This window comes from Acomys minous, assembly GCF_964271855.1.
Source record: "Acomys minous genome assembly, chromosome: 15".
In the NCBI taxonomy this organism is placed as follows: domain Eukaryota; kingdom Metazoa; phylum Chordata; class Mammalia; order Rodentia; family Muridae; genus Acomys; species Acomys minous.
The window spans coordinates 79144045-79170619 of record NC_140497.1 but is presented as its reverse complement, the minus strand read 5'-3'; the positions used below and the strand labels follow the sequence as shown (position 1 = coordinate 79170619).

Below are 26575 nucleotides of genomic sequence, written 5' to 3'. Positions count from 1 at the left end.
TTCCCCCATAGCTGACATGTGTCTCCGAGTCTATAAGAATCCTGGGAAAACAAAGCAGATAGCCCTTGTCATTCTCACTTCTCATTGTCAGTGGATTACAGCATAATGTAAGCCCTGCGCGTTTGCTCACAGCACTCATGGCAGAGACGCCCAGGAGGCTCTGGTTCATAGCACTGTGACAGCCTTGGCCGTTAGTGGGTGGCTCCTTCGTCATTTCTGCTCCTTACCAGCTGGCCCCAAAAAGCACATGAAAAATTGCTGTGGCAAGGAGCATGCCTCCTGATAAATTATGACTTGAAGAAAGATAAGCAAAGCCCCACGTAGTGCTCGCAGTGGAGTACAGAATCCTATGTCACTCCTGTGTCACTTAACAACGGAGACACATCCTAAGGAGAGTGTCATTTGATGATTTCCTCCTCGTGTGAACATACTTTCACAGACTGACTACGAGTCACCAGAAGTATAATCTCAGGAGACCATGGTTATATATGCAAGGTTTGTCATGGACAGAAATGCTAATTCCTAGTGCATGGCAGCAGTTAGCCGTCCCTGGGAGGCTGGCTAGACAGGAGTGTTTTTTCGCCTTTTTGAAAATGTGGTGAGATCAGTGCCATTATTCTTCCCACTTTACGGATGGGAAAACTGAGGCACAGAGCAAGCTTAACCAATGTCACCTAACTAGTGAGAGGCAAACCCTTACTATGCCCTTGTCCCAAGCAGAGGAGTTACAACTGCCTCTCCTCACCAACCCAGGGCAGACAAACCTTCCATAAAGCACCATCTTAGCTCCTGCAGCAGTCAGTCACAGGTAAAAGTCACAAGTAAAAAAAAAAAAAAAGAGTTTCAAACAATGAGGATCTGGACTTTCCATCTGTAAGTGGGAGGTGTTTTTCCATCATGTGGTGCAATGGAAGATGTGTCTTCAAGGAGCATGTACTGGCCACAGAATGCCATTTTCCCAGGCTTTGATAGCCTTCTTTATGCTGGAAGAACTACATGGTACTTGATAACAAAAGTATGACTGATGCTATTACCACCATTGTTGGCAGTTTCAAATAAGCCTTTGCTGACTTCAAACTATGCCTGCCTCCCAAGTGCTGAGGTGACTGACATGAGCCACTCTATGTTCAGTTGTGACTTTCACTTACAAAGTTCCCCCTTTTTGAACAAGTTAAAGTGGATGGGATCTTAAATAACAAGCTTATATGGACATAGAACACATGCTTTCAGGAGAGTGTACCGTTCACTTGGTCGTTTGAAATCAGAGGCTTCCAAAAGATCAGATATAAACAGTGGGAGATGCCACCATCCTTTAGCTTTGGTCCTTCCCCCCCACCCCGGGGAAAAGCAAGAGTTTGGGGGACACAAAAGGAGCAGAGGGAACAGAGGTTCTCACGATGTCACTCAATGCGCTAAGCAGTTCTTGCTATGCACACACAGATTGGGTAAGAGTGCAGATCACTCACACTTGTGGAGTGACATTTATTGGACGAGAATACATGGGAAAAGGTACAAAGCTGGCGACGCTGATTCTGTGAGATGCGACCATCTGGATAACAGCTTAGCAAGTCATTTGGATAAATAATGCCGTTTGGAGGAGAGTTTCAAACTAAGGCTGAATGCCAGAACCCTTTCAAGACGGCTTTTGCAATCCTGGCTCTTTCCCCGCTTCTGTCAGAAACTCATTAGATCACATTCCAGATCTGCTCAGCTCTTTGTGGCCAGGGGAACATTTATCCTTGGCTTTTCACTGTGAAATATTATTGGAAGATTAGTATCAGCAGAGTAAATACTACACTGAATGAAAGGAAACACAGTTTATTATACAAAATAAAATTCTTTTTTTTTTTTTTAGATATTTTAATTTCTATGTATGAGTGTTTTGCCTACACTGTGATGTGCCTGGTGCCCACAGAGGCCAGAGGAGGGCATTAGATGGCCTGGAGCTGTAGTTACAGCTGGTTGTTAGCCACTATGTAGGAGCTGGGACTTGAACCCAGGTCCTCTGCAAGAACAACAGGGCTTTGAGCCCCTGAGCCATTTCTCCAGCCCCAAATAAAATACTTCTTCTCTATCCTTGAAAAGGCTTCTTTTGCTCAGAAGACTGGAACTTATCCTTATGTCTTAGGTTACTATTGCTGTGATGAAACACCACAGCCAAAAGTCACTGGGGGGAGAAAGGGACCATTTTGCTGACACTTCCATGTAACAGTTCATCATCAAAAGCAGACAGGAACTCAAGCAGGGCAGGAACCTGGAGGCAGGAGCTGAGGCAGGGGCTACGGAGAGGTGCTACTTACTGGCTTGCTCCTCAGCTCAAGGATGACACTACCCACAATGGGCTGGGCCCTCCCCCATCAAACACTAGTTCAAAAAATGCCCTACAGCTGGTTCTTTGGGTGGGGTGGGGGTGCTTAGGGGAGGTAAGTTTTTGGTTTTTCAAGACAGGGTTTCTCTGTGTAGCCTTGGCTGTCCTGGACTCACTCTGTAGACCAGGCTGGCCTTGAACTCACAGAGGTTCGCCTGCCTCTGCCTCCCCAAGTACTGGGATTATATGAGTGAGCCACCATGCCCAGGCTACAGCTGGATCTTATGGAGGCATTTTCTCAATTAAGGTTCTCTCCTCTCCAGCTTGTGTCAAGTTTACATAAAGCTAGCCAGTACATCTTACAAGTAAATGAAAACTTTGAGTGATTTTTTAAAAAAATTTATGCGTATGTGCTCATGCATGCATCGTATGTGTAGGTAGGAGCATCCTTATCATGACACATATGTGGAGGTCAGAGGACAATTTCGTGGAGTTGATTCTCTCCTTCCACCTTTGCTTGGGTTCAGGGATTGAATTCAGGTTTACAGGTTTACACAGCAAGTGCCTTTTCCAGCTAAGCCATCTCTCCAGCCTTGGTGACATTTTCTAATGTAACTGGAACAGTGGACCAGTTTGGGCTCAGGAAATGTGGGGGGCGAGATGGAAGAGAACTGCCTTTCAGGCTTTTCCTTCAGTTCTTAGACTGGGGACACTGTCATAGACCAAGGGTATATTACACGCTATTGTAATGTGTATTCTAGGTCCACAGGAGCTTGTTACCTAAGACTCCACCCAACTTTAGTTTGTTCAAAAAGGGGGATTTGCCAGATCAAAGCTACAGCTGGACATGGTGGCTCCTGTCAGTAACCTCAGCACGTGGGAGGCAGAAGCAGGAGGTGTTCTAGGCCAGCCAATGCTCCCTTCTTAGACAATTCTGAGACACAGTCATGAGAGTTGATTTGATTTACTAGGTCGGTTGTTGCATACTTTCCCAAGGCTTGTGCAATCGAGTTCATTTTCTGAACTTGCCCTTGATCCCAAACAGCACACAGTCAGTCCTGATTATCTTCTGGGACAACACACACACACACACACACACACACACACACCTATCACACCAAGAATGGAGAGCACATCGGTTGTTTGTCGGCTAGAAATTCTTGTAAGCTGAGTGTGGTTCTCTGTGACAAGAAAAGAAATGCATGTGTAACAAGGCCCACCAGGGAGGCAGAAAGAAGCAGAAACACCGTGATTTGTCACATGGGACATTGGTGGGCTGATGAAACCAGAAGCCATATTGAGCTTTTCGTTGTGGTCTCTAGATGGGCTTAGCACCTAACAGGGTGTTTTGCAAAGGGAAGGTGGGTAAGGAAGTGGAGCAAGTAAGAGGATTTTCCCCCTCCACGTACACACACACTAGCACTCACACACACACACCTCTGGCCTTAAGCTCACACCTGTTAACCACCAGAAGCACATGGCATGGTGGGGTCTACATGCCTGATGTGTGTTCTTCTATGCCTTCATCTGACTTAGCTCATCACATGTTCCTCAAGGCTTACCTAAGTAATTTCTAACGGTCTAGGTCTAACAAAACTCAGCAAGACAGTGGAGACTCACAGTTTTAAAAGATAAAAAACAGGGCTGGAGAGATGGCTCAGAGGTTAAGAGCATTGTCTGTTCTTCCAAAGGTCCTGAGTTCAATTCCCAGCAACCACATGGTGGCTCACAACCATCTATAATGAGATCTGGTGCCCTCTTCTGACCTGCAGGCACATATGCACGCAGAATACTGTATAACTAATAAATAAATAAATAAATCTTTTTTAAAAGATTAAAAAACAGATCATACATTTCAATATAAAAAAGACATAGGGAAAGAAAAAAAATCTGAGATCAAGGAATAAGCAAGATGTTCCCAGGTTTGACATTAAAATCAGGACCTATAAAAAGAGAACTGGGCAGGTTAGGTTTTGTGAAGTAGAATTCTTTGCCTTGCAAAAGACCTTATAAAAAAGCCAGGTTGTGAGCCGGGCGTGGTGGCGCACGCCTTTAATCCCAGCACTCGGGGGCAGAGGCGGGCGGATCGCTGTGAGTTCGAGGCCAGCCTGGTCTACAAAGTGAGTCTAGGACGGCCAAGGCTAACACAGAGAGACCCTGTCTCAAAAAAACAAACAAACAAACAAACAAAAAAGAGCCAGGTTGTGGTGGACCATGCCTCGATCCAGGCTGCTAGGAGCAGGAGGAAGAACAAGAACTCAGCATCACCCCCAGGCATCAGGTGAGTTTGAGGCCAGCCTAGGCTATGTGTGACCATGTCTCAAAAATAAAAATGAGATGGGAAATGTCTATGGGTAAGAGTCCCTGATGTACAGATGTAATAGCCTGGGTTTGGCCCCCAGCACTCTTGTAAAAAGTCAGAGGTGTCACGTGCACCTGTAAAGGCAGCACTAGGCCTAAGCGCAAACAAGAGGACTGCCATGGCTTGGTGACTGGCTAGTCTAAAGCTGGGGAGAGTGGTCAGCTCCAGGTTCAGTGAGAGACTCTGTTTCAAAGGCATAGTGGGGAGAGTGATGGAGCAGGACACCTGCCCTGGTCCCTGCACATGCATGCACAGATATGCGGATCCACGCACACATACACACAGACAGACACATACAGAAACACAAAGATTCTGTGAAGTGCCATTCAGTGGTGAGAGATGGTCTTTAAAAGAAATGGTTATGAGCCAGGAGTGGTGGCGCATGCCTTTAATCCCAGTACTTGGGAGGCAGAGGCAGGAGGATTGCTATGAGTTTGTGGCCAATCTGGCCTACAAAGCCAGTCCAGGACAGCCAAGATAACATAGAGAAACCCTGTCTCAAAACACATAAATAAATAAATAAATAAATAAATAAATAGTTATGGATCTCTATGCTTTTAACTCAAAGTTGTCCAAAGCCCCAACAGGAAGACCCAAAGTTATTTAAAAATCAAAAAACAAAAAACACAGTTAAGAACAGAGGAAAAGCCTTACAACACTGGATTTGGCAACAGTTTCTTGCTTTAGGACACTAAAACTCAGGTAACAAAGAAAAAAGTAGACACCTTAGACTTCCTCAAAAGTGAAAAACTCAGGTTCACCAAAGGAGACATATTAACAGTGAGATGGTGAGTTACATAATTGAAGAACTTAGATACATGATAGGAGATTAATATCCAGGACATCCCAGGAACGTGAAAACATGAAGGGACTGTAGCTCAGTGGTACAGCCTTTACCTGACATGCACAAGAGCCTGAATGCAATATCGAGTATTGCAGAACAACAAAGTATAAGCCAATTAAGTAGCCATTTCTATAGGGAAGATACACAAATGACCAGTAAGTGTGTGACCACACAAATATATGGAGACGGAAAATTTGTATAAAACTAACGGTGAAACAGTGGACAAGGGTCAATATGAGCTGGCGAGAGCTGAATAAAGCTGAACGGTCAGTTACTGGTTAAAGATGCTAGTCATTGACCGATATGCTAGAGATGACCAGTGGGGAGAGAGCATGAGGAATAGACAGGATTTCACTGAACTATTTCTTATAATTCTGTGCGCATTTTGCAAGCATGTTAAAAGGGAAGAAAGCATAGCCTGCATGAGACGCTTTGGAAGAGGCACCAGGGTCGTTCAGCTGCAAGCTAATAATGCGACCGTTCGTAGACAGCTCCCATGGCATCTCTCCATGGCAAGAAAGGGCAATTTTCATCTAACTTCAGGCGGGGGATAAAGAACGTTTCCTATAATATAGATGTAAGTTTCCCTAGGAGAGTTAAGACTAGTGAAAAGAAAGCAGTTTAGAAGCCCTTGGCCATGTTAGGTGTTTCTAAAGCAACAAGTAACACAAGAAACAAGTGAAAAGTAACAAAATGTTCCCTGTGTGGTGAGGAAAACCTGAGATCACAGCCCTTGGGAGTTTCAGGCAGGAAGATTGTGTTAGGGTCAGCCTGGGCTACATAGTGAGACTGTTTCAAAAAAAAAAAAAAGACAATAACAACAAAAATAAATAAATAAGGGAAGGGCTAAAAGATGGCTCAATGGGTAACATGCTAGCCATGCAAGCATAGAGACCCGAAGTTTGGATCCCCAACACCCAGGTAACGCTCCAGGCATGGTAGCATGCCCCTCTAATCAAGCACAGGAGTGGGGAGTAGAGACAGGCGCATGCCTAGACCTGGCCAGCTGCTCCAGGTTCAGTGACAAAGGCTGTGTCAGAAAAAGAAAGTGGAGAGCAAAAGAGGAAGACACTGACACCACCCTCTAGTCTTCACATGTGTGTGAACATGTTGACACGCCCCTTCCACATATGTAGCTCAGTGGTAGAGAATGTCCATTGGTTAAAAAAAAACAAAAAAACAAACAAAAAAAACTAAGTCTCAGGAAAGCAGACCTTAAATATTAAGATGTTAAGATTTTTTTTGGAACAGCATTTAAAGAAAAAGATTATTACCAGAAAAGCTATCTGTGCCTGTCTAGAAAAAGTGGTACCTGGAGAAGAGAGTATTGTTGTTCTAAGTTCTCCTCTGCAGATGGGAGCCCAGTGCCAGCACAGTAGCCTCTATAGTTGCAGCACTTGGAGAATAAGGACTGGACGCGAGTCTCCTTACCTGTGCCATCATCGATCCTCAGCATGACCCTGCAAGGGAGAAATTGCTCTATGGTTAAACTAAAGATCACATAGCCAGTGACGGGAGAGGTGGGTTCACACCCTGAATCTGTCTCACTGCCTCTTTCACACCCTGAACCAGTCCAAGCTGCTCTGACTCAATGCCTTTTTCACATCCTGAATCAGTCCAAGCTGCTTTGTCCCTCTGCCTTTTTCCCCGGAAATGGTTGCAAACAGCTACCTTGTTGCCATGGTTTTAGAGTTGATTCATTAACTCTCTTTATGTACCTCCCTGCTTCCAATCTTTGATTTCCCATAATCCTAGAAGAGGAGATGATGTGTCGGTCCATTTGACTGTTCGGTTTCTCACTGTATGTTTGCAGGTTAGTCTTCTGATTTTGTTACCACTCCAATGCAAGCATGGTGCATGTACAGGGGCCTAATATGTTACCCTTTGGTGAACAACCAAGGTGCTACCACCTGTGATGTCTGGTCTTTGACATCTTTCTCCATCACCAAATTCAACCATCTCCATGTGGTGAGACAAGGAAATGGTACAGATTTCAGAAACTTACCTCAGGTCCAACGAGCCAGGTTCTGACCCAATTCTCTTTCCAGGGTAACCATCTTGAGTGAACTCATCCTATAAGAACATACTTAGTGGGCTGGAGAGATGGTTCAGAGGTTAAGCGTACTGATTGCTCTTCCAGGGGTCCTGAGTTCAATTCCCAGCAACCACATGGTGGCCCATGACCATCTATAATGTGATCTGATGCCCTCTTCTGGCCTGCAGGTGTACATGAAGACAGCACTGTATACATAATAATAAATAAACAAATCTTAAAAAAAAAAAAAAAGGACATACTTAGTGACAAGTTTCCTGACCAAGTCACTGCTTTCTTCACTCCCTCTACAAATGTCAGCTGATGGAATTGTGTGTCTGTCTGTCTTTTTAGTATAACTGATAGCTTTACCATGGACCCACATACATTAATGAAAAGACACTTATTATTCATATTGTATATGCTGCAAATGTTCAACATGGTGCATTATATTTTTTTAAAAAAGCCATTGGCCAGTAGGTCATTCAGTAGCTTTTATAGTAGTTGATGCCTATCCATTTTCACTTTGTATTATATTAGTTATCTACACTCAACCATGATCCAAAGATATTAAGTGGAAAATTCCAGAAATGAGCATTTCATAAGGTAAATTCTGTGGGGTTTTTTTTTTATTTTGAGTGCTAAGGTGAACTCTTCCTAGTGTTTATAAAATCTGGCCCACAGGAGCTGGAGAAAGAGTTTAGGAGTCACGAGAACACACTCCTCTAATAAAGCACCCAAGTTTGGTTCCCAGCTCCCAAGTTGTCAGCTGTAACTCTGGCTTCAATCTGACATCATCTTCTGGCCTCTGCAGACATCTGTGCACACACTCACATTCCTATACATGGACACACACAGACACAGATGATTAAAAATAAAATTTCAAAACCTGAGTTACAAAAACATTTAGCCTTTTACTAAATGAAACATTTAAGATATTTATTAGAGTTCTCCAAATAGACTGTTTCCCCCACATTGGGTAAATGACAATAATAACCATAGATCTTATGTTACTGGGAAAAACTTCAGTGTCTGTTAGTTTGATCCATTGTACAAAACTTCATCATACCCGTGAATTCCAGTCCTCTGGGTTAATAATTAAGTAAACAATTACTATTACTAAATTGTGACTCCCTCCAGCCTAAAGGGAAGGGACTGTGTATTTCTTAAAACCTATTATATTTCTAAGATATGCTATACATGTTATAAAATGGCTAATCCTGATTCTGATAGGAATTTAAGTAAAGACAATATTAGGTCATTTTGGTAGAACTGATTACCCCAATCACTTTAGGCAAATCGTTTGGGGTGTGTAAGTTAGGGTTCCTGTCCCCTCCTTCCATTTTTTGGACAGTGTCTCACTGTGCAGCCCTGCCTGGCCTGTAACTTACTATATAGGCGAGACTAGTCTTGAATTCACAGAGACGCCCTTGCCTCTGTGCTCTGAGTGCTGGAAACCAAGCCGTGAAGTGGCGCTGGCCACATGCAGGGTGGGTCTTCCCACCACAACTGACCCAACTGAGATCTCACAGGCCAACAAACACCAGACGGTTCCCTATTGATGTTCCACCCTACGTGAGTCCACTGTGTGTCAACTTGGCTGCAAAACACCAGCCATCACAGGGACACCACATTTTAAGTCAGTGCAGGTCTTGATTGAGGGGAACCTGGAAGGGGAGGTCTTTGTAAGAACCAGAGCCTCTGTCAGCTTACAAAACAAGGCAGAAACAGAGCGTGGGGAAGGAGGGTGAAAAGCTTCCCGTGTGTGTGTGTGTCTGTCTGTCTGTCTCTCTGTCTGTCTGTCTGTCAGAGTGTGTGTGTGTGTGTGTGTCTGTATCTGTGGGGATATCTATGCGGGTATCTGTGTGTACATGTACTGAGATCAGCTTTTGTTAGTAGTAAACAAATAATGAATTATGAATAAAAGAACATCAGATGACCAGTAACCATTTCTTTTTATTGGAGATCTACAGGAGTTGGATGTCAGGAATCCAGGCTTTAGTTCTGGAATCTAAACGCTATCTACGGTTTCTGAAAATTGCTATTATTCAACCAAAACATAAGAACTTTTCACAATGAAGTTGGCCATGACTAAGATTCCATACTTTGGCTTCTAGAGATGGGTGGAGAAGCCTGCTGATAACTGGACTCAACGGCCTCCATCTGGTCTACACCCCTGCCTTTCTCCTCCTCCTTCTCTAACACTTTGGAAAAGGTAGCTATCAGCTATCTTCAGTTACAGAGAGATGCACATGCCTTTTGTATTATCTTGGTAACTGTCTGCTGTTTAAGCTCACCAAGGAACTAGCACAAGAGCTAAGATTTGACCCTGTCACCTCAGACTCAAGATGTACCCTTCTCAGAGCACCCTCCAAACTCCCCGGGTCAGGATGCTCCAGGACTCTGTAAGAGGTTGAAAAAAGAACAAAATGGCCCAAAGTGAAAGTCTTATGCCTTTGAGAGAAACTAAGAGGTTGTTGTGTTTACATAACATGAGCCTGTGGAGGGAAAGGCCAAGGGGAGCTTCTCTACTTAAAAGTCCCCAGTCCATCACTCCACCATCACAGTCTACCTAAAGTCCCCACTCCATCACTCCACCATCACAGTTCAGCAGGGCTTCCTTTGTTGATTTCCACTGGAAATTTAAAACATCGGTTGGAAGATGTTTGTATCTGCTTCTTGCATCTCCATTTGCTAACTGGGCTCATTCAGAACCAAAGCTTGGCAATGGTAGATATTTCTTTAGACCATGAAAAACAGGAAAAGATTTTTGATTGTCCTGTTTTATGTGGACTTTCCTGGGAACTTGCAAAGTCTCATGGTCTAGCACAATGTATACAGATAATATTAATTTACACATTATGCTATGTGTAGTTGGGATTCAACTCTCTTTGAATATAATAAATGTACTTGTTAGTGCTACTGTGTCTTATGGTGCTGAGGGAAAAATAAAAGAGAATCTGTAAGTAAGGGAAAATATTAGAAAGATGTAAGAATTGAAATGCTTTTAGTAAAGATGATTTATGTTAGGAGATTGAGATGGCAGATACTTTTCCAGAATGGGAAAGAAAACTGGAAAGCCTAAGCAAGTCCCAGAAGTTCTAATTAAGTTACATAAGACATGTGGAAGACAAGACCCAGGTAGCTAAGCAAGATTTATTAAAGGTATTTGGGCTTTGCCTAAGCTCTAAATATTACACACTAACTAAAGTACCAGACTAGTGAAACCGACCTTCTGACAGTTCATTCAACATACTAGGGGCGATCCTAATGTGGAAAGAGAGATTAAGAGGGACATTGTGCCCCTTGTCCTCCAACGTCAGCTATGTCCCAGGGACAATAAAACATGTCTCAAGATGACCTTGTATCCCTGGTGAATCAGCTGTTGTGTTGTTTGGAGACCTCACCAGGTGGACTCTAACCAGTGTCCATTCCACAAGAAGAATGTCAGCACAGAATAAAACTGTCTTCCATGCTTCCAAGTGAAGCCACTGCCAAGTGGGGCCCTGACTAACCCTCCCAGTCATCTAACAGCTGGTAACGGAAAGGCAAAGGAGCCAGGGGCTTTTCCTAAGCTACTCCCAAGGGCCAGACCTTCAACTAGTCTTAGCAAATGACGAAAATGCTTCACTTTGGCCTCCTGCATGGTCTTAAACACACAGTAGGAAAGTATCACCCAAAGTGAGGTTGTCGATAATAATACAAACCAAACAAACCATATGCCAGGCCTCACAGGCCTCTGGATGGGCTAGTGTTGAGCCTGGTGAGTGATCACAGCCACCCCTGCTATAATCAAATAAAGGTCTCGCATCCTTTTCTTAGCCATGAACGCCTTGCTTGTTTTTACATTCCTGGTAAGTTTGCTTTTGTTTCCTTTGCCATGCAAAATCAAACTAAGAGCATCCCAATGGTAAAAAGGATATCCAGGTATTCGTAGCCAAGTTGGATTAAATATATTATGATCTTAGTACTGATGCTATTGAACTCTGAATTTTGTGCACCCCACTACTGTCTTACTTTCTATCTACTGTTTACAAAGTGTTCACACTCAGATGGTCCTGGAACCATCTAGCTCTATTTTGTCCCTTGGCCATCCTCCAGAAAGTCAATAAAGAGTAGAAACCCTGAGCCCTTCTCCACCCCCAGTGTCATCTAGAATCACCCAGGTTGATTCTATGTACTTCTTCGAAATGACTTTAGGGTCTTAACTCTTGAGGGGAGAACATTACGTAGCTGGATAATCATTAGCAGGCTTGGAAGCCATCAAGAACGGCCCTCCTTCATGGCATCTTCTCTCTCCAAAACCTACATTAGGTGGGAAGATAGCACGCTTGGAGGCCACTGAAGAAGGACTGATCCTTTATAGCATCCTTGTCCTTCAATACCAGAGACTGCCCCCAAGAGCCCCTGATGAAGATGCCAACTCATCCTCTGGGAAAGAGCTACATGGACCATGACTACACCTTTTCCGCCCATCCCTAGAAGCCAAAGTCAGCAGTTATCAGCCGTGGCCGATTTCATTGTCAAAAGTTCCTATGTTTTGGTTAAATAGCAGCAGTTTCCATAAACCATAGTAATTAGCATCCCAGAATTAAAGCCTAGATTCCTGCCCCACCTGATCCCTGAAGACCCTTGATATTGGCTGTCCATAAAAGATGTTTTTTGGCCGGGCGTGGTGACTCACGCTTTTAATCCCAGCACTCAGGAGGCAGAGGCAGGCAGATCGCTGTGAGTTCGAGGCCAGCCTGGTCTACAAAAGCGAGTCCAGGACAGCCAAGGCTACACAGAGAAACCTTGTCTCAAAAAACAAAAAAAAAAAGGTTTTTTTGGGTTTTGGGGTTTTTTTTTTGGTTGGTTGGTTGGTTTTGAGACAGGGTTTATCTGTGTAATCTTGGCTGTCCTGGACTCGCTTTTGTAGACCAGGCTGGCCTCAAACTCACAGCGATCTGCCTGCCCCTGCCTCCCGAGTGTTGGGATTAAATGCATGTATCTCCACACCCAGTGGAATTCTTTTTTTTTTTAAAGGAATATAAAACTATTTATTGACCACTGTTCACCATTATTTACAATAAAGTAAATATACAGTTGGATGGCATTCTGATACAACAAAGTTACTTTTCTGGCTCATCGAACCGGAACCAAATACTGAAAACATTGATCCTACCATTAAGGAATGAGTCAGGGTAAAGAAAAAGCATGTAGGTCATTAACTGATATTAGCAGAGTTTCTTCACTTGCTTATGTCAGCAGGCCGTAAATTGCCAACATCTCTAACCACAGTTCCATCTCCACAGCAAACAGATTCCATGAAATCATAAAATTTTATTACAAATTTCAACATTCTACAGAAGAACGGCTCACCAGAGGAACCTTTGTACAGCCTGGCAGACTCGCTCTGTAGACCAGGCTGGCCTCTAAATCAGAGATCCATCTGCCTCCAGAGTGCTGGGATTAATGGCATACACCACCACACTTGGCTTAAGTCTTGTCATTAAATCATACTGCTACTTAGTCTAATTCCATCTTCTGAAGAAGGAGTTGGTATGGACAAAAGTTTATAAATAAACTACTATATTTATATGATAATACATAAATTCTGAGGTGACTGCTCTTAAAACTATCAAATAAATTACAGAATCTGCTTAATTTGAAAGGCTGTAGTTTCAGGAAAATGTTCATGATTATGGAATCTCATCAACTTCTGCTTTTGTCTTTAGTTCTTTTGAGTGTTTAAAAAAACAAGACAAAACAAAAAACAGCTTGACACGCATATGAACAACAACAACAAAAAAAAAAACCCAGAAGGGTTCTTCTGTGTCCCAGTTAAAAATGAGTTCTGACGGAGTAATGACTGTAAAATCTCCCCAGCATTTAAGAGAAGCTGTTCTTCAAAGCTGAGGAGACACAACACGGTATCGAACATTCTGTTGTTAAAGGGAGCAACTACAGAAAGCTCTTATCTGCTCAATGGAATCAGTGCCTTATGACGCAAAACAAAACCCAGTAACATGCTACCCACTGTCAATACTTTCAAAACCAGCACAGCAAATTCGATTTTCATTAGAACACTGTTTTTCACACTGGCAATTCAAAACCCAAAATCCAGATTGCATGTGTGTGTGTTGTGTATGTGTGTGTGTATGCATATATGCATATATGTATATATGCAAATTATTATTGCGCTTCATCTTTGGAACAAGAATACCAAGCCAGCCTCTCCTCATAGAAGGCAATGACAATCTGAGGACACTTTATATTTACCCCCTTTGCTGGCACCAAGCCAACATCATCCACATCCGTCCTTCCATTTCATAAGAAACATTAATCCTCTATTGCTGCCTGTGGCACCGATGATTGGTTCAGTATCAAGACCTCTGGCAAGGCCCCTTGGTGTGTCAGCAGCATCTCTTTTCTTCTTTGATTTGCTATCGTCAGATTCGCAGTCAGATAAAGATTTCCCTTTTATGCCACCTTTTTATTATTTTTTAAACCAGCTTTTTGAGAATTAAATGCTTCAACTAACTCCGGACAATCTAAATTTTCTTCTGGTTCCCAAGTATTATCAGCATCTGTGAACCCCATTCACTCCTTTTCTAACCACAAATTCTTCAGGCTCGGCCTCTTCAACTTTTTTACTCTTTCCATTTTGTTTCTTGTCCATTTTTTGCAATGTAGTTTTATTGGAGGCCCTTTTTTTTTTCCATAGAAGATTTGAATAGTTCACCGTTCAGATGCTCAGGACCTCGGATCCTGCAGCGTCTCCTGGATGCGAGCGCTTCAACTCTGCCACATCCCAGATTTTACATAACTGCTCACCATTCTGCTTTCACCCTAGCAACGGCTAATCTTGGGTGGGTTTTTGTTTGTTTGGTTGGTTGGTTTGGTTTGGTTTGGTTTTTTGTTTTTGTTTTTTCGAGACAGGGTTTCTTTTGTAGTCCTGGCTGTCTTGGACTTGCTTTGTAGAGCAGGCTGGCCTCGAACTCAAGAGATCTGCCAGCCTCTGCCTCCCAAGTGCTGGAATTAAAGGCGTGCGCCACCGCACCCAGCTCTAATCTTTTTTTTTTTTTTCTCTTTTTGGGGTGTTTTTGTTTTTATTTAAAGCTCTCACCCTCCTTCCCCACACACTGCTCCAGCCCTGGGACCACCTCAGTCTGTAAGCGAATGGAGGAGGCTCTGGTTCTTACAGAGACCTCCCCTTCCAGATTCCCCCAATAAAGACCTGAACTGTCTTAAAACGCAGTGTCCTTGTGATGCCTGGTGTTTTGCTGCCAAGTTGACAACACTGTGGCCTCACCTCGTGTGGGGTATCAATGGGGGAACTGTCTGCAGTATGCTTGCCTGTGAGATTTTCTCAGTTGCGTCAGTTGAGGCAGGAAGACCCAGCCTGCACGTGGCCAGCATCATCTCATAGAGCGGCCCTGGGCTGAATAAAAGGGCGTGGACAAGCTGAGCACTAGCACGCATGCGCCGCTCACTGCTCTGCTCTGTTCTTGGTGCAGTGACCCTCCTTAACGGTCAGGACTGTGAGCTAAGACAAGCCTTTTCTCCCCTAAATCACCTTTGTCAGGATTTTGTATCACAGCAACAGGAAATGAACCTAAGATGTCCCCAAATGCCCAACATCTGTCGTTTGTCCAGTGTGCTTGCTGGAGCTAACAGAAAGGCATTCGTTTGCAGAGCAGTCATCTTGAGAATCTACTGGAACCACTCAATAACATGCCACGAGGGACGTTCAGATTTGCAAAACATTTGTCGTTTCCCCTGAATTACTAGTTTATTTATTTAGTAGCCATTGTTTCTAACACTCTCTTCTATAGACTTAAGTACATGTAAGATCCATAAGGCCATTAATATTAATAGTTGCTCTAAAAGTACTGGGGACAACACTGTGGGTACTCAACCCTTCTATGTTCCACATTTCAAAGTGCTTTGTCGTCCCCCCCCCCTTTTTTTTTTTTTTTTTGGTCCCTTCTTAAATAAGTTACTGAGTATGAAAAGTTGATCATTTTCCTGAAAAACCTCCCACTGGGTCACAGCTGAGATCCGGAATCTCTAAGCTGGTACCACACAATGCTCATGTATGTTAATCACGGGCTTTCCTAATAAGTGGTGGCAGTAATAATAGATTTGAATCATGGTTTTAAAAGACATGTGGGGGCTTTTTGTCCCCAGTTGGACTCTCCAACTTGAAGGTGGTAGGTGGAGTCTTGCTTAATTATTAACACCCATCCGTTTGGTTTCAGTGGCTCAGGCATGGACGGGAAGAAATGCAGCGTGTGGATGTTCCTGCCTCTTGTCTTTACTTTGTTTACTTCAGCAGGCCTGTGGATAGTGTGAGTATGCTGTGCTTAACAGTGCAAGGGTTCAAGTGCAAAACACAGAAAATGCAAGCTTTGGTGTTATGACATATCTATATACATGTATTTATAAACAACATTATATATAGCAATGGTTAGTTTTTCAAAATACAAAATGTTTATATGCATGTATACATATATATATACACACACACTAATTCAACCTTACTAAAGTCTCCATTTTTTTTTATTCTGTAGTACTTCAAGTAAAATAAAAATTGAATAATAAATTATGCAAAAATAGGTAATGAAGAAGACTGGTTTTATTTGTCTTTTTTTCTTCTTCTTCCCTCCTACTTCTCTCTCTCCCTTTCTCCCTTTCTCCCACCTCTCTGTCTCTCCCTATCTCTCCCCTTCAAGACAAGGTCTTGCTATGCAGACTAGGCTGGCCTTGAACTTGCAACAGTCCTCCTGCCTTGCCTCCTGCATGCTGAAATTACAGGCATGTATCACCGCACACAGCCATTTGTTTTTCTGAAGCTTGCTCTGTTTGTAGACAGAGTCTCACGCTGCAGGCTGATATGGAGCCTGTACTGAGATGACTGGGTTATACCACTGTAGTGAATATTTTGAGAACATTGTATGAGTTAATATCTGCAAGATTTTCTTACTTGATACCAATGTGCTGTGGACTCCATTTTCAGTTTAGTTATGACAAGATATGAAGTGTTTATAAAATAGGTATCACTATGCCAGAAGGCCTGGCTTACCACAAAAAAAAAAAAAAAAAAAAAAAAAAAAAGGTCCCCTTAGTTGCAGATTTCAGTCAATATTTGTCTTAAGAAAACTCATGAAGAGCGGTGTGACTGGACTGGGCTGTGAGGTCAGTGGAAGAGCACTTGCCTGCCACACACTAGGCCATGGATCTGTATTAGCCACTGTCCTGTTGCTGTGATAGAACACCATGGCCAAGGCAACTGATAAAAAAAAAAAAGAAAAGTATTTGATTTGGGGCTTCCAGTTCCAGAGGGTAAGAGTCCATGGTTGCAGAGTAAAACCACAGTGGCTGGAACAGCTGGGAGACAGACAGAGCTAAGTGGGATGGTGTCTTTGACCTTTAAACCCCACCCACTCACTCCCTGTGACACCAACCTCAACCAGGCCACACCTCTTAATCCTTCCCAAACAATTCTACCAACGAGGGACCAAGTATTCACTCTCATTCAGAGCACCACAGGCTTGATTACCAGGAGTGGGAAAACAAAACAAAATAACAGAAAAGGAAGAATGGGAGTCATATATTTCTGAGGATTTTTGTTAATAATAAGTTTTATTTCCCCCTCCCCAAGTTTTCAGATTATAATTATCACTGTTGACTTGGGGCCTCTTTTGAAAATTAACTCCTTTAAGAAGTGAGGTTTTTTTTTTTCTTCTCATTATGTGTACGTCTCTGTGTGGGTATGTGCATGAGGATGTATTTGTCTGTGAAGGCTGGAGGCATCAGATCTCCCTGCAGCTGGGGTTACAGGAGTTATGAGCTACCTGGCATGGGCGCTGAGAACTGAACTCAGGTCCTCTGGAAGAATTACGTGCGCTCTTAACAGTGGAGCCGTATCTCTGGGTTCACGACACTCGGTGAAGCTTTAATCATGGCATGTAGCTTTAAATCACTAGTGACCTATGGGCAAAGAATGGCAATCCACATGGCTGTGGTCGTGCAATGCCTGTAACCCCAGCACTTGGATGGCTGAAACAGGAGGATCATAAGTTTTAGGCCAGCCTGAGCTACGTAACAAATTCCAGGCCAGCCAAGGCCATAATGAGACCCTGCCCCGAAAGGAAAATAAATGTAGTTAAAGGTCTTTTTCTGTTTGGTTTATTTTTTGAGCCAGACTGGCCTTATATTCCCTATGTAGCTGGTGATGGTTTTGAATTCCTGATCTTTCTGCCTCCATATCCCAAATATTAGAGATACAATTGTATGTGTGCAAACATGCCTAGCTAAAGAACAGTTTTTAAATTAGAAAAACCTGGATGTGACATATATCTATAATATAGATAAAGTGGATATTTAACCCAATTAAAATGAAAAACTTAATTCTTAGGGTTTTATTTTCATTTGTTTTATAAATCAGTTATTCTTTCTTTCTAGGTACTTTATAGCTGTGGAAGAGGACAAAATTCTGCCATTAAATTCAGCTACAAGGTAAAGATTACCTCTAGAGAACACACTGTTCCTCCACAGTTACCCGGGGCTTTGCTAACCAGCATCTCTGTTCTTCCTTATCTAGGAAATCTGGTGTGAAGCACGCTCCGTACATCAGGTACCTCTGATTCAGCCTGCCCTGCTGAGTTTAAGGAGAGAGAGCATGTTAAATCCATCAAGTTACAGATGTGAGTAGCCAGAGTCTAAGGCTCGGTCTCCTCCTTCCAGTTTTGCAGGTGATGACCCTCCCGCAAGCTGTGTGTTCAGCCAAGTGATGAACATGGCCGCCTTCCTAGGTAAGATGAGCAGGAGCAAGGGCTTCCTGTGCCTCTCTGTGCTCTGCCACAGCTCTGTTTTAAATCCTCCCAGGCCCATATGAAAACACTGAGGGACCCGCCTGGTAATTTAGTGTCGTGTCACACGGGTATGCTGAAGACAGCTTTTTGTTTTAAGGACCCCTTTCTCCCTCATAAATCCTTTTTGCCTTCCTCCCAGCCCTCTTCCCTTTACTGGTGTCATCTTTTTTCTCCATACTCTGAACTTTATTTCTTTTGCCGCGTGAGATAATATATTTCACGTGTCATAAAATCTTGCTGAGAATGTAATAGGATGCCACATGGTTGCTTTGAAGACGATGCCTTATTTATTCTTTCCCTGGTGATGATGAGAACGGAGGTAAGGCTGTGTGATGAATATCTTCATTAACATTGACCCTGGGGGGTGGGGGCTGGAAAGGTGGTTCAACGGTTAAGAGCACCGACTGCTCTTCCAAAGGACCCAGGTTCAATTCCCAGCACCCACATAGCAGCTCACAACTGTCTGTAACTCCAAGATCTGACACCCTCACACAGACATGCATGCAGGCAAAACACCAATGCGCATACAATAAAAATAAATAAATTTTAAAAAATTGACCCTAGGATGATGCCCTCCTGTGTCCCCACATACATATCAGGCTGCCATGTGAGGAGGTGGGTTTAAGAAAAAGTAGCATTTCTTTGGGGTCCAAGGCCTTCCTTTAACATCCTGTCCCCCAGGATCTGCAAATACATACATGACGCTGCCAGTTCTCTGAAGATGGTAGGAAGTAGCTCTTTCCCTTCTTGTTTTTGGTTTGGTTGGTTGGTTGGTTGGGAGTTTTTGTTGTTTTGTTTTGTTTTGTTTTTTGAGACAGAGTCTATGTAACAGCTTTTACTGTCCTAGGACTCATTCTGTAGACCAGGCTGGCCTCAAACTCACAAAGATCCAACTGCCTTTCCCTCCCGAGCGCTGGAATTAAAGGCGTGCGCCACCAGGCCTGGCATCTTTCTCTTGGTGAAAACCCAAGCCAGGCCTTCTGGGTATCTTATAAGGGGTCATGGATTGACCTTGCTGGCATAGATGTTGGTGTCAGCATGCTGTGGGGGAAACGACAACACGGATGTGTACAGGGACATCACAACACCCCCAGGTTTTTTTGTTTGTTTGTTTGCTTTGCTTTGAGGAATGTTTTTGTTTTTTTGTGGTTTTTTGTTTTTTTTTTTTTTGAACACTGAGGCTTCCGTTCCTAGCAAAAGATACAGATCATACTGCAAAGACAGTATCAGCTTTTGGCGCCCTTATTCCCTGTATCCATATACTTAGTTTATGTACAGAGCCTTCCTTCTCTGCTCTGAACAAATTTCTTTTGTATTTTTTTTAAATTTTATTTATTTATTTATTTATTTTGGTTTTCTGAGACAGGGTTTCTCCGTGTAGCCTTGACTCTCCTGAACTCACTTTGTAGACCAGGCTGGCCTCGAACTCACAGCGATCCGCCTGCCTCTGCCTCCCAAGTGCTGGGATTAAAGGCATGCGCCACCACTGCCCGGCTGAACAAATTTCTACTCCTCCCTAACGTGTGTGCCTCTACTTTGAGATGGTGTTTTACGTAGCCCAGGCTAGCTACAAACTCACTATGTAGCTCAGGATGACCTTGAACTCTTCTGACCCTCCTGCCTGTACTTTCCAAGTTCTGGACCTGTTAGGCATGGGCCACCATGCCCAGTTCCTGTGGCTCTGGAGATAAAAATCCAAAGCTCTGTGCAATAGGCAAGCGCTCTTCCCCTTGAACCACGCCCCAGCCTCCTGCATATTCTTGCTGTCATTGTCATCATCATCATCGTCATTCCATCCACCTCCTTCTTTTTGTTGAGGCAGGATCTAATTTAGCCCAGGCTAGCCTTGAACTGACTTTAAACTCCTGATCCATAACTTCATCACCATCTCTCCAGCCCCTATGTGTATGTGTGTGTGTGTGTGTGTGTGTGTGTGTGTGTGTGTGTGTATGTGTGTGTGTGTGTGTGTGTGTGTGTGTGTGGTGTGTGTGGTGTGTGTGTGTGTGGTGTGTGTGTGTGTGTGTGTGTGTGGTGTGTGTGTGTGGTGTGTGTGGTGTGTGTGTGTGGTGTGTGTGTGTGTGTGTGGTGTGTGTGTGTGTGTGGTGTGTGTGTGTGTGGTGTGTGTGTGTGTGTAGTGTGTGTGTGTGTGTGTGTGTGTGTGTGGTGTGTGTGGTGTGTGTGGTGTGTGTGGTGTGTGTGTATGTGTGTGTGTGGTGTGTGTGTGTGTGTGTGTGTGTGGTGTGTGTGTGTGGTGTGTGTATGTGTGTGTGTGTGTGTGGTGTGTGTGTGTGTGTGGTGTGTGTGTGTGTGTGTGTGTGTGTGTGGTGTGTGTGTGTGTGTGGTGTGTGTGTGTGTGTGTGTGTGTGTGTGTGTGTGTTTTAATGTTTGCTTTAGGAAAGGGGAGGCCTGTAGAACCCTGAGAGATTGTTGATCCAGTATGGAACATGGGCAAAATCTTAGTTGGTCCCAAGAGCTCAAACCACGAGAAACACTCTCATGACAAACACTTTCCCAGAGGGACTCTAAAGACAGCTTCTCTGAAGCTAAAAGATTTCTCCCTGGAGCCAAACGTAGTCTTGACACCACCTTTTCCTGCCCAGGTGTCACCTAACCTGGATATTTCTGCCCCAGAGCCACCAGAAGGTCGTGAAGCTAGGTCACTGGACCCTTAAAGCAGCATTTCCTCCCTGCCCTTGACCAGGAGGGTTTCACGACTCAGACGGTCACAGCAACTCAGCAGAAAGTACTTGTTGTGTGACCAGGGTTAGTCTGAATCGGCTGTTTGGTCTTCCGAGCCTTTAGCCTCAGAACTTTACACTCCTTGTTCCTTCTCTTGACACCTGCTCTTTTTAAAAACACCCAAGCCAGGTGTAGTGGCACCTTTATAGGTGGTCCCTTTACAGCTCAACAGGCCGGACACTAGTAGACGTCAGGCATTTATAATCTGAAGGCAGAGGCTGATAGATACCTGAGTGAGGTCAGCCTGGTCTACATAGTGAGTCTCTAGGCTAGCCTGGGCTACATAGAGAGCCCCTGTCTATAAACAAACAAGTAAGTAGATAAAAAAAAAGTAACCCAGCAAACTCATTCATACCATGGCCTAAGTGGCCACTAACAAATGCTTGCGGTTGCCCCAAGAGTCAAAATGCTGAAGAATCCACTTGAACCCCAAGGCTGGGGCGTCCCACAGGCCCTCTGCTGTCACAGCCCACAGGCTGACAGCCTCTGCACCGAGCACCCCTAGGGCCCAACACAGACATTAACAGCCATGATCTCTACTCCAGCCCACGGCTGAGCACACTCTAAGCAATGCCTCCTACACCATCACAACACCCGGGAGTCTGCCTTCCCCCAAAGCCGTCCCAGGCCGTCCTCCACTGGGCTTTAAAGAAACCAATGAACACGCCGGAAACTACACATGGTTTCCTTTGTATTCTGTGCGCAAACTGATTTTTTTTTTCCTGTAGTCTTTGGTATAGGATCTAAACCCAGACAGTTCGCACACTTCACAAGTTATGTAGCCACAAAGCCTGGCGTTAACTAGTTATGAAAGCATCTGCCGAGACAAGCAGTGCAAGCCAAGGCCCTCTTCTGGCTGACCTTTGTCATCACCTCATTCCCCAGCTCGCTCCACCTAGAAACAGTTAAGCTTCTGCAGGGGTACCGCAGCAGCCAGCGCTCAGTCGCTGTTATCTGTCATCGTGTTTGATGCCCTCTGATTGAGACTAGTGTTTGGTGAGAGCAAAGGAACAGTTACTTATTTACCAGCACTGGGAGTGGGCAAGAAACATGACACACACACCCTCCCCCCCTCCCCCCCCCACTAAAGACTCTTGCTGTATAGTGGCTGCTTTCTTCTCCCTAGGCCGGACCCTGGTCCACCTCAGGCTATATCACTTAAAACTCTCCAGCTGCCTTTAAAAATGGCCTTCACTGCCTATAAGTCACTGCTTTTGACAGCCAGAGAGACTGTAATTTATAGCCTACAAAAGAGTCCATGTGGCATTTATTAAAATTAGTTAGCAAAGATCCTTTATCTTTCTGACAGACTAATCAAAGATTAAGTGCTCAGTTATTTTCTTCACAGAATTAGCCGCAGTCTTCATCCTGAATGTACATTCTTCTCTTCACTGGGGGTGGGGGGGGATGGGGGGGTGGGGGGAGAGGCCTAAGACAGATGTGTTAAAAAGAGCTTTATCCCCAGCCCTGGGGCGGATACGAGGCTAAAGCTAATAGCTAAATGATTTCAGTCATTTTATAGTAGCCACCTCCCTCCTTAGGCCAAAACAAGCTGGCTGCTGTGTTTTGCCGCAGCCATGAACAGGAATCCCGGACACATAAACAGTCAAAATTAACAAAACAAAACAGAAGTTGGCCGGGTGCCAGGGTGGGACTGCAGTGGGAGGTTTTATTCTGCGTTCCCAACTTGAAAATCCAGTCTTCACACGGTTCATTTTTTAAAAGCCGGCTACGTTTCTATTTGCGCTCTTTTAAAATATAGAGGAATATTAGCTTAGGCCACACCCATAGAAGAACAACAAAAACCTATGTAGGCTAAAAATAGCAGAGGGGTAGGTTGAAAAGTTCTTTTTCTAAAACTGTTAATTAAAAAAAAAAAAGCTAATTTTATTTTGTTACATCTTATGGGGGGGCAGTAGCATACACATGTCACAGTGTATGTGTGGAAGTCAGAGGACAACTTTCAAAAGTAGTGCTCTCCTTCCATTTAAGTCTTGGGGATTAAAGTCAGGTTGTCAGGCTTGGTGTCTTTACCAAGCCATCTCGCTGCCCCCAAATCAATAATTTTTTTTATAATTTATTTATTTATTTTTATTTTATGTGCATGTATGTCTGTGGGTATCAGATTTCGGAGTTACAGACAGTTGTGAGCTGCCATGTGGGTGCTGGGAATTGAACCCGGGTCCTCCGGAAGAACAGTCAGTGCTCCCAACCCCTGAGCCATCTCTTCAGCCCCAAATCAATAATTTTTAATGAAACTTAAAACCATATTTATTAATCTGTTAGGGGGCTAGAGGGATAATTCAGCTGTTAAGAGCACTGACTGCTCTTCTTGAGGACCAGGGTTCAAGTCCCAACATCCACATGGTGGCTCAGAACTATCCAGTCTGAGCCTGTGTGGTGCACATACATGCAGGCAAAACACCATAAAAATAATAATTTTTTAAGTTTTAAAATTTATCTATTGGTCAGAAAGTGGCTGTGGGAGAGTAAACCAGCATATGTGATATGAAATGCCTTTGAAACTGTCCCATTTCCCAGAAGTTACTTTTCAGATGTTATATCACTATTTGGTGCCTTAGTTTGAGCGGGACCCCTGTGCCCAAATCTGCCTATCATAATGTTTTACTTGTAGGCTTCTAGGACCCTCTGGGTCCTTCTACTTTGCCTTTCTCCTATGATTCTCTCATCTAGAATCCCACTAGAATGTCCTTTCCTCTGTCTCAGTTTCCTGGTAAGTGAAGGCTTTCGTGGGACATGCCCCTTGGGCTAATATGCAGATATAAGTGAGTATATACCATTTGAGTCTTTCTGCTTCTGGGTTAACTCACTCATTATGATCATTTCTAGCTCAATCCATTTATCCACAAATTTCGGGAAGTCCTTGTTTTTAATAGCTGAATAGTATTCCATAGTGTATATGTACCACAGTTTCTCTACCCAGATCTAGCCAATGGACGGAACACTCTCCACAGTAGAGTGGAGAGTGGGATATTACTTTCTCACATACTCTGGTGCCTCACCTTTGACCATGTCCCCTGGTGGGGGAGACCTGATGGCACTCAGAGGAAGGACAGCAGGTTACCAAGAGGAGACTTGATACCCTATGAACATATAGAGGGGGAGGTAATCCCCCTCAGGAACAGTCATAGGGGAGGGGAGTAAGGGGAAAATGGGAGGGAGGGAAGAACGGGAGGATACAAGGGAGGGGATAACCATTGAGATGTAACAAGAATAAATTAATAAAAAAATAAAATAATTAAAATATATATATATATATATATATATATATATATATATATATATATCACTATTTGGTTGGATATTGACTTTTGTTTGTTTTTGTTGTTTTGTTTTTCAAGACAGGGTTTCTCTATTTAGCCTTGGCTGTATAGACCAGGCTGCCCTCAAACTCACAGCAATTTGCCTGCCTCTGCCCCGCAAGTGCTGGGATTAAAGGCATGCGCCACCACGCCCAGCCCTGGGAATCGACTTTTTTTTAACAGATAGGTTGACTAGAGACAAGTTCGTAAATTCTTCTAAAGCCAAATCTTTGTTAGTTCCATCTTTCTAAAACTTCAACTGGAATCTGGGACAGAGGTTCTGTCTTTTCTGAGTTGATTAATATAGAGCTGGTGGCTGAAAAGGGCAAAGCCCGGTGTTTGGAATAGAACTAACTATCAGAGCTGGGTCACGTTATTATATTCAGATAAGTTTCCATTTGTGATAAAAGGACTCCTCACCTGTATTCCAAATAGAAAGACACTACTTCCAGGAGGTGGACACACCCTTGTTGCTAGACAGGACATGCACAGTGCCTAAAGTGACTCACATCCCCTCTGCTGGGCAGAGAGGAACACGCCGCCGTCAGGTGGGTCAGTGTGAGGGGCTGGGCTCTGTGATGCCATCAGGTGGGTCAGTGTGAGGGGCTGGGCTCTGTGATGCCATCAGGTGGGTCAGTGTGAGGGGCTGGGCTCTGTGATGCCATCAGGTGGGTCAGTGTGAGGGGCTGGGCTCTGTGACGCCTTCAGGTGGGTCAGTGTGAGGGGCTGGGCTCTGTGACGCCTTCAGGTGGGTCAGTGTGAGGGGCTGGGCTCTGTGACGCCTTCAGGTGGGTCAGTATGAGGGGCTGGGCTCTGTGACGCCGTCAGGTGGGTCAGTGTGAGGGGCTGGGCTCTGTGATGCCATCAGGTGGGTCAGTGTGAGGGGCTGGGCTCTGTGACGCCGTCAGGTGGGTCAGTGTGAGAGTCTGGGCTCTGTGACGCCATCAGGTGGGTCAGTGTGAGGGGCTGGGCTCTGTGATGCCATCAGGTGGGTCAGTGTGAGGGGCTGGGCTCTGTGACGCCTTCAGGTGGGTCAGTGTGAGGGGCTGGGCTCTGTGACGCCATCAGGTGGGTCAGTGTGAGGGGCTGGGCTCTGTGACGCCTTCAGGTGGGTCAGTGTGAGGGGCTGGGCTCTGTGACGCCTTCAGGTGGGTCAGTGTGAGGGGCTGGGCTCTGTGACGCCGTCAGGTGGGTCAGTGTGAGGGGCTGGGCTCTGTGACGCCTTCAGGTGGGTCAGTGTGAGGGGCTGGGCTCTGTGACGCCATCAGGTGGGTCAGTGTGAGGGGCTGGGCTCTGTGACGCCGTCAGGTGGGTCAGTGTGAGGGGCTGGGCTCTGTGACGCCATCAGGTGGGTCAGTGTGAGGGGCTGGGCTCTGTGACGCCGTCAGGTGGGTCAGTGTGAGGGGCTGGGCTCTGTGACGCCGTCAGGTGGGTCAGTGTGAGGGGCTGGGCTCTGTGACGCCTTCAGGTGGGTCAGTGTGAGGGGCTGGGCTCTGTGACGCCGTCAGGTGGGTCAGTGTGAGGGGCTGGGCTCTGTGACGCCGTCAGGTGGGTCAGTGTGAGGGGCTGGGCTCTGTGACGCCGTCAGGTGGGTCAGTGTGAGGGGCTGGGCTCTGTGACGCCGTCAGGTGGGTCAGTGTGAGAGGCTGGGCTGGGCTCTGTGTTCACAGTGTTTGTCAAAGTTCTAGCCCACCACTTAAAGTGCCCAGCAAAGAGTTCCTCAAAAGAGACCAAATGTGCCATGTTTCTGTTTTGTCCTTCTGTGGTGACATACAGTGTTAACTAACAAGTGTTCCCATGGGGCCTTGTGCTGAGCCCCTCAGTCCTGACCTAAGGCTGCTTTATCAGCTCTGCCTGTAATTAGCCCCCTCTCCCAGCTTCTCCCCTCCTGCTCTCATCCTAAAAACTGACACAGCATCCTGCTTATTTCCTCTCCTGCAGGATACAGTTTAATGAACAGTTCAGGCCTAACTGCAGGGATACTGGTTGGAGAAGTGTTGTCAACTTAGTTTTTCTTTGATCAGTCATAGGCCCTGGCTGGAACACGTACCAAATCTATATTGGGATGAATAATTTGTATATCAGGGTTTGTCCATATTTTGACTACA

The 26575-nt window shown here is 44.7% G+C and overlaps 1 protein-coding gene, 1 long non-coding RNA gene and 1 pseudogene across 6 annotated transcripts in view; 1 reads left to right on the top strand and 2 right to left on the bottom strand.

Annotated features, from left to right (window-relative positions):
• TMEM150C (transmembrane protein 150C) overlaps positions 1-26575 on the top strand; it is an 83169-nt gene that overhangs the window by 44125 nt on the left and 12469 nt on the right. For all 4 annotated transcript variants that reach the window (XM_084760569.1, XM_084760566.1, XM_084760568.1 and 1 more), the window contains exons 2-5: positions 15790-15879; positions 17996-18049; positions 18135-18167; positions 18278-18345. In XM_084760569.1, coding sequence (XP_084616695.1) covers positions 15800-15879; positions 17996-18049; positions 18135-18167; positions 18278-18345 — 235 coding nt within the window. In that variant the 5' untranslated portion in view covers positions 15790-15799. The remainder of the gene's footprint in view (positions 1-15789; positions 15880-17995; positions 18050-18134; positions 18168-18277; positions 18346-26575) is intronic.
• LOC311585418 lies at positions 998-25064 on the bottom strand. The gene is made up of 4 exons (XR_014775220.1): positions 24888-25064; positions 7520-7587; positions 6789-6974; positions 998-1750 (listed from the first exon to the last, which is right to left on the bottom strand). It is a non-coding gene; the product is annotated as an uncharacterized lncRNA (long non-coding RNA).
• On the bottom strand, positions 12744-14728 carry LOC311585414 (chromobox protein homolog 3-like; annotated as a pseudogene). The gene has a single exon. The product of its transcript is annotated as a chromobox protein homolog 3-like (transcript).